This window comes from Geospiza fortis, unplaced genomic scaffold, assembly GCF_000277835.1.
Source record: "Geospiza fortis unplaced genomic scaffold, GeoFor_1.0 scaffold16, whole genome shotgun sequence".
NCBI lineage: Eukaryota > Metazoa > Chordata > Aves > Passeriformes > Thraupidae > Geospiza > Geospiza fortis.
In genome coordinates, this window is record NW_005054302.1 from 16,995,948 (window position 1) to 17,003,696 (window position 7,749).

Below are 7,749 nucleotides of genomic sequence, written 5' to 3' on the forward strand. Positions count from 1 at the left end.
AGGTTTGCAGGTCCTCAGGTAGCAGGAATAATGGCCCACCTGCACAAGACAGCTGAGCTGAACTGCAATGGAGACAGCTGCACAGCTCCTTTCTTTTCCCTTGCCCCAGCCCTGGCATTAGTCCAGTTCCAACATACAGCAAATCATGCTGAATAGAAAATGTTGTGTTTTCTCCCTAAACTGACTCACTGTGGGATCAGATGAGTGCTGGAGGTGGCATAAGGGAGGAAGATAGTATGGTGGAGGGCAAGGGGAGGTCGTGCATGCCCCTTCCTATGGCTTAACTGCACCTTAAAATCACATCCTTAGTTCATGTCAGCTGATGGCAGAGGCTCGGCATGAAAACAATGTCAACTGGAATATGGCCCCAAATAATTACAAAATGTTTTCTAGGGTGAAGCACAATGGAAGGAGAAAGTCAGGTGATTATTTTTAATGAAAGGAGCCACAGATTGTCATGTGCTTACAGCAGCAACTGCTGTCTGGCTCCCTGCTATGCTGACTGCACTCAGATGTACGTCAGGGGATTCTGCTGGACTGCTTTGTTGCTTTAATCATAGCCTCAAACACTGTGGAAGATGTTGGGTTGTGTCAAGTTCTTGTCCTTTCCTTCTTTGCATCCTCTAAATTCTCTGTTTGTGAGGGAAATTAAATCATACAAGCCCAGAACGCTACTTTGAAGTCAGCCCTCAATGTAGGTATTGGTAGGAGAGATTCACTTTTAGCATAATTGTAAAGGTTTGGAAGACTCATGATTTCTGGCACTAAACTGAATTAAACAAAGTCCTGTTCAAATCTGTTAGGAGAAAAAACATCCTTATGCTTGTTCTCAATATACAACCCCAAAAATAATTCCTTACTTCTAATTTCTATGGTGAATTCTTGCCATGTGGTTACCCTTATATATTTAGTACTATTTATCTCTGTAGTTTAACCTTTCAAAAAGATTAATGCAACTAAATGTGTGGTGTTGGATTTTTTTTAATTTCTTTTTTTTTAGAATTAGTCCCAGCACTGTGACTTTTCCATCATGTCAGAACCTATCACGCTCAATGTTGGAGGAAAACTCTATACCACCTCTCTGTCCACTCTGACTAGCTTTCCAGACTCCATGCTGGGGGCCATGTTTAGTGGGAAGATCCCAACCAAGAAGGACAGCCAAGGCAACTGCTTTATTGACAGAGATGGCAAAATCTTCCGCTACATCCTGAACTTTTTACGAACTTCTCACTTGGATCTTCCTGAAGATTTTCAGGAAATGGGCCTACTGCGACGGGAAGTAGATTTTTATCAAATTCAGCCCCTGATTGAGGCCTTGCAGGAGAAGGAGGTAGAGCTTTCTAAAGCAGAGAAAAATGCCATGCTCAACATCACCCTCGATCAGAAGACCCAGACTGTTCACTTCACTGTCCGAGAAGCACCCCAGATTTACAGCCTGTCTTCCTCCAACATGGAAGTGTTCAGTGCTCACATCTTCTCCACGTCGTGCCTGTTCCTGAAGCTTCTTGGTTCCAAATTGTATTACTGTTTCAATGGAAACCTTTCCTCAATATCCAGTTACTTGGAGGACCCCAACCACTTGACCTTAGATTGGGTTGCAAGTGTGGAAGGCCTTCCCGAAGAGGAGTACACCAGGCAGAACTTGAAGAGACTTTGGGTGGTGCCAGATAATAAGCAAATCAATAGTTTCCAGGTGTTTGTGGAAGAAGTGCTGAAAATAGCCATGAGTGATGGTTTCTGCATAGATTCTGCTCATCCACATACTTCAGATTTCATGAATAATAAGATTATTCGCCTAATTCGGTACAAGTAGGAATGGCTGTTGTGGTGCTAGCATGGAGATAACACAGGTTCAGTGTTTCCCTTTAAAACATACTTACAGCCTAATTCAGAATCATGCTTATCTGGATTAAGAGTCACTAACAAGGAGATGATTTTCCTTTAATGTACTTACCAATATGACCTTCCAGAATATGTCCATATTCCAGACAGAAGCAATATTGTCTAGCGCCTGAATTAAGGACTGGCTCTATCTCTGCCTCTGACCTGCTGTACAATTCTGGGGAAGATCACTTAACTTCTGTCGTCTCTACGTTTTCCAGTTGGAAAATGGGTGATCCTTAACCCGCATTGCCAGGGGATGCGAGAGTTCGGTACCCATGGTTTGGAATGTATGTGGAGAATGGATGCAGTGAAAGATACCACGGAGCTGCAGTGCAGCAGACAGCCCTAGGAGCACATTTGCCATGCCTTGCTGTATCACCTGCGCAGAGCATTCAAGAAGCTTTGGATCTGCTGAGGAGAAGCCTTCCCACATGCACTCAAGACAGCTGTAAAGGACGGTACAAGTTGCAAATGAGCAAGGGATCCCATCTCTTTGGGTTCAACAAAGGATTTCTGTGAAGCTGGCTTGGGTTTTTTTCTCAATCCTGTGCAGAAGCCCCTGCTTTATTGTGCTTTAGGGAAAGCGTGTTGGAATAATGTGACTGGCAAGGAAGCCATAGAAGAGGGAATGGTGTTATTACAAACCAAGAAGATTAAATATTTACTTTTACATTCCAAAGGCATCCGAGACAATTAGTCCTTTTCTTTCTCTTACAATGGTAACATTTGTCTGGAGGATGCTGCTGAAACTTTCTAATGAGAAGACAGGTTTTGGGGCAGAGGCCCCCAAATGTCTTCTAAACATTTGAGCCTCTTTTGGGCATATCTCCCTTCAGCAGTGCCTGGAATGCACGGGATGCTGTCTGGGTAGGATGGATTTCATTTGAAAAGACAACATTCTCACCAGGTTACACCTAATATTTTTCATTGCAAAAACAGAGGGTCGTTTTTCCTATCCTGGTTCATTGAGCCTTTTTTTGTCTAATATCTTTGTGAAATGGTCAGGTCACCAAAAGAATTTTACCTGCTTGCTTGGCTTTTTTGTCAGCAGATCAAACTCTTCCCTACTCACCTGGTCTGTGCTGTAATGAAGATCATAACTCACTAGCTGCATGTTGTCTCTAAACATCATTTGTGCCACATTCAAGATGGTTCTTTCTTAGCTAATTATGTTTAAAAGTATCTTAATTGTATTTTCCTAACCAGATTGCTATGAGTGCACGAGAGCCCTCTGGAACTTTTTCAGGTATCTTTAATGAGATAGAAGGGAAAATGCAATAACTAAGTTTTGCATTTAGAGGCTTAGTGCTTCCAAAGGTTTCTAGCACAGGGCTGCAAAGCTCAATAATGTGCATGTTCTTGTTTCCCAAAGTAGCTACTCTGTTACATTAAGCTGACCTGTGAACAAGCATAAAGAAGCTTTTTTTCTTGTAAAAAAACAGTATGATCAATATATTTTTACTGTCCCAAACTGTGACTGCATGCACAACACAAATCAGCATGCTCATGGGTAAAATGCACACTCTGCAGTTGTTACAAACTACTGCCCTTTGTCTGACCTGGTGCTAAACCAGCATGATAAACGTGGGACCATCTTTCAGAAAGCGCCAATTGGGCTTGAAGCCCACTTGGGCTTGAAGAACTACTAAACCACTGACTGGGCTTGAAGAACCACTAAACATGGCAAATTTTGTGTATTTTGAGGATTGTAAACAGGATTTTGTGACCAAATTCCAGTTTGAGTCACCATGTTGTTCTATATTTAGTTGCATTAGGAAGAACTCTTTTTTTTTTTTCCATCCCAGTCCTGAACTACAAAGAATGAGCAGGCTGGTCAGCTGGACATTGATGGGGATGATCTGTGCTGGTAATATGATTATGAGCTCTAAAATGAACCCTCTTTCATCAAATCTGTGACTTGAAACAGATATGCCATTGCTGAATTTATGATAACAGAGATTTTGGGGACTGTTGATAGTATTTCTTTTTAACCCACAGCCTTGACAGTAGATTTTAAATGATCTGTAACTGGAGCTCTTGTATGTCATGACTAAAATAATACCAGTAGGAATTTGTTTCCGGTCACCTTGAGTTTATGCAAAGGTAAGAGCAAGGGGCTTAGATCTCATTTGGAAGGGTGGAGGGGGGGGAGGTATGACCTACACCCTTTAGAGCTCTGGACCAGTTCTGCTCCATTCTGTTTCAGCAAAATAAAATATTCCATGGGAGAGTTGTATCATTACTGCATTTTTCTTGGTGAAAGGCAAGTAAGAGGAGTCTGTAAAAGGAGAGAACTGGACTCAGATCTTCACCTGGAGTACTTTAACCCATCAGTCTGTTATGCAGAAGATGAACAAATTGAATACACATTTATTTGTGCTCATGCAACTATGTCAGTAAAAGGTACAGCTGGCTCCAGATCTCTGTCATTTATTAACAGACATTGAGATGCAAAATATCTCTTTTTATATATACATAGATAGATGCAAAATTTTCAACCAGTACAAAGACATGAGTGAAGTCATGCTTTGGAAGGAACAGAAGAACCTGAGGTACCTCAAACTTGCTAAGCACAATAAACATCCTTAAGTATGAGGTACTATTTATACTGGAAATGGGCGGTAAGTGAATCACTTGTGATTGCAGTCAAACATATGTTCTACAAATGCAGCTGCTATTTCAAACTCCACGCTAAGCTCAATTTATAGCTGCTCCCGAATTCTGTGGTCTGTGAGTTACAATATAATGACTGTTTATAGGAACATTCTCTCTCCAGACCATTTGTTTGCATTTTATCTGAATAGCTGTTTTTTGTTTACCTTCTTTTTCTGAGCCCTGGAAGTGTAACTTGCTTTTGTTTGCCAGTCAACAGCACTGATAATGATTCTTCTCAAGAGTTTTCCTGAATTAAAGAGAAGCAAACATGCACAAAGCCATGCTAAGTATAGCACAACCCCCTCACTAGTCAAGAAAAGCACTTGGCATTTATTAACAGTAACATCTAAAAATTATTTCACTGCTGAGTGGAATATTCACTCTCAGAACAAACTTTTTGTTTTTCCTGGAAAGGATCTAGTGATATTTTCTTCCCTTAAAGTTTGGTGTGTGTTTTCTTCTACATCTCGGTGCATAACTCCTGATTCTGCCATACGCCTGTCTCTCTCAATACCTTAGTCTACAAAATGAGGCCAAGCCCTGCAATCTTCTTTTTTAATGGCCTAAATTTTTTTTTTCCCTAAATGACCACTGAATAGAGTGTTCATTAGTGTTAGAGGAGAAGAATACCAAAGTCAGGACAGATGATAAACAAGATTTTAACTGTAGTCTAATGGCATTCTCAGATCTGGACATGTGCATATCACAGTGGTATTTCTTACATGGCAAAAAGACATACAAAACATCTTAATGGACTCCAGAAAGAATCACTCATGGATTTCTTTAAGTGTTTTTAGGCTTGATATCTCTTAAATATCTAGCCATGTCCAGTTACAATGATGAGGCTGATACTGTATATAAATAATAAGAGATAGTTTATACAGCTGTTAAAGGGAGGAGTTGATGGGAGGAGTGTTTGTTTCTGCAGGCAGTGGCAAAGAAATAAAAGAAGTAGATGTAAAAAGTTAGCTCTGAAAGAATTCACATTAACAAGAAATCCAGGATTTAGAAGGGGGGAATAAAAATATCTTGATGTGTTCAGGAAAAAAAAACAAAAACAGCAAGATAGCAGTGGAGACAAAGATTTTGCTACAAGTCTGTGATTAGAATGATTCACTGGTCCTTTCCAGTTTTAATCTCCTATTATCCACTTTAAATATGGATCATGCCAAGACTTATGCTAGTAGCTTCTCAGGAGCAGTCAGCTTTGCTTCAATTTGCATGTGCTTCAAATCACCAAGCATTTGCACTGTTGTACTTAGAACTTTATAACTGGGTTCTTGAGTATAAATTGCTGCTCGAGTTCACAGGCAGCAAATATCTGCAGTCAATCAGATTTATTCCCAGGAATAAAAAGTGAGGTGGAAAGGCTGGTGGAGCCTGTATACAAGGCTGGTGGAAGTGATAAATACTGCCTTCACCCATAGACTGTGGAAAATAAGCCTAGGAGCTTCTGATACTTCACAGATTAATGAAGAAGTCATGAAGAAGACTCCTCTGGGCAGTTTTTTATTTTCACCCCATCATGTAGAACTTTGTGCCTCTGCTCAGAATTTCCACGTATTTTGAAACATTTAACTTCCATTCTGCATCTACATGCTAATGGACACAAACATGCAGGGTACAAGAAGTGTTAATGGGGGGCCCTCCCAGTAACAGTCTCACATGTGGAGACTGAGAATTAGTAGAGGCAGTCACAGTCTGTGCAAGAATGGCTGATTGTGTATAAATGTCCAGATCAAGCTCACAGGTTCACCTGGGAATAGCACAAGGAATATTTTCCCTGTGAATTCATAAAAAAAAAAGGAGCTATAGGGGAGGGCTGTATCAAATAATTTCTTTTCTCCTCATCCTCTGGGCATTCCCCCTCAGTATTTTCACGCTCCAGCTCCTAATTGTGGATTTTCCCATTGATCAGAATTTGGACCTCAGCTCACTAAAACCCGTGCTTTTGAATCAGTAGTGTTTGAAAAGTGTGAAAAGATGGTCTTTATTGCTTACCACCTTCACAAAGGGCCTGTAGGGCTATCACATTTTAAAATCTGATTGCATTCCTCTGCTTGTAATTCCTTCTGTGAACTGTTACTAATATGTATTTTAGATAAATTAACGTATAGTAAATAAAATGTGAATGAAGCAGGAGGTGCTCTGCCTGACATATTTCTTGAGAAAAAAGCATGAGTGATGCTTGCTGTACTTGTAGCTTTCCCTTTCTCTAACCACTGCCTCCTTGTAACGCTTACCTTCACCTCTCGGTGGCAGGAATTGCAAGAAGGTCCACAGGAATTAGTCCTGTTGTAGAAAACTTGGATGAACAAGCCTTTGCAAATAATCAAAACCATTTAAAATGCATTAGCTCATTTACATTTCAAACAGTTATAAACAGAGGATTTGTTTTTCCAGGGAGGACCCTTCTTAAACCCTGATGCATTACTGCTGTTATACTTGTCTCTAGTTCCCGAGCTTGAGCAAATAATACATTGCTGCTGTACAGGAAAATAAAAAATGAACATGTTAAGTGTATGGTTCCATGCAGCTCCTACAAGATACTATTCTTAGATAGATGGAGGTTTGCTGTAAGGAAGCTAAAAAGGCATCAGCCTTGTATGCATCCACCCTCCAGGCTGGCAGGAAGGTATTTTAAAAAATTGAGCCTGTTCCTCTGGAAGAGCACTTTGTACCTGGAAGCTGACTTGGACACCAGCCACACAGGCTGGAGATGGCACCTCCCTGGAGCAGAGCTAAGCTGGTGTACTTCAAAGCAGCTTCTGCCCAGGGGAGGCTGGGTGGCCTCTCAGCACCAAGTGCTCACTCACCCACACTCACTCCAGGCATGCTTCCTCCTCCTTCGGGCTCAACCCGAGCTTCCCTGTAGCAGTCTCGGGTGCTGGATTTCTAAAAGTAAATAGTAATAGCCTGGTACAGCAGCAGGTCAGCTCAGGCTGGGTGTCTGCACAGAGGAATGCCCTACAAAGAAGGCCCTGAGCTTTTATATCCTCAGCCCATGCACTCATTCTTCCCGATGCCTCTTGATTTTTGGTCTCAGGGGTTCTCTTATTGCATTCTTCATCTGTGTTCGTGCAGGCTAATCATTAACCGTTTCCTGTGCCAGTGCCTCACCACCTTCACAGCAAAGAATTTCTGATACCCAACCGAAATTCCCTCCATTCCCACTCGCGCCCTTTCCGGCGCCTCACGGAGCGCCGCCCT

At 41.5% G+C, this 7,749-nt stretch overlaps 2 protein-coding genes across 2 annotated transcripts in view; both read left to right on the forward strand.

Moving 5' to 3' along the window:
* Positions 1 to 5,173, forward strand: part of KCTD21 (potassium channel tetramerization domain containing 21) — a 10,876-nt gene extending 5,703 nt beyond the window's left edge. Inside the window, exon 2 of the mRNA XM_031066126.1 lies at positions 1,001 to 5,173. Coding sequence (XP_030921986.1) covers positions 1,031 to 1,813 — 783 coding nt within the window. The 5' untranslated portion in view covers positions 1,001 to 1,030 and the 3' untranslated portion in view covers positions 1,814 to 5,173. The remainder of the gene's footprint in view (positions 1 to 1,000) is intronic.
* Positions 4,396 to 7,749, forward strand: part of ALG8 (ALG8 alpha-1,3-glucosyltransferase) — a 14,554-nt gene continuing 11,200 nt past the window's right edge. Inside the window, exon 1 of the mRNA XM_005417833.2 lies at positions 4,396 to 4,436. Coding sequence (XP_005417890.1) covers positions 4,396 to 4,436 — 41 coding nt within the window. The remainder of the gene's footprint in view (positions 4,437 to 7,749) is intronic.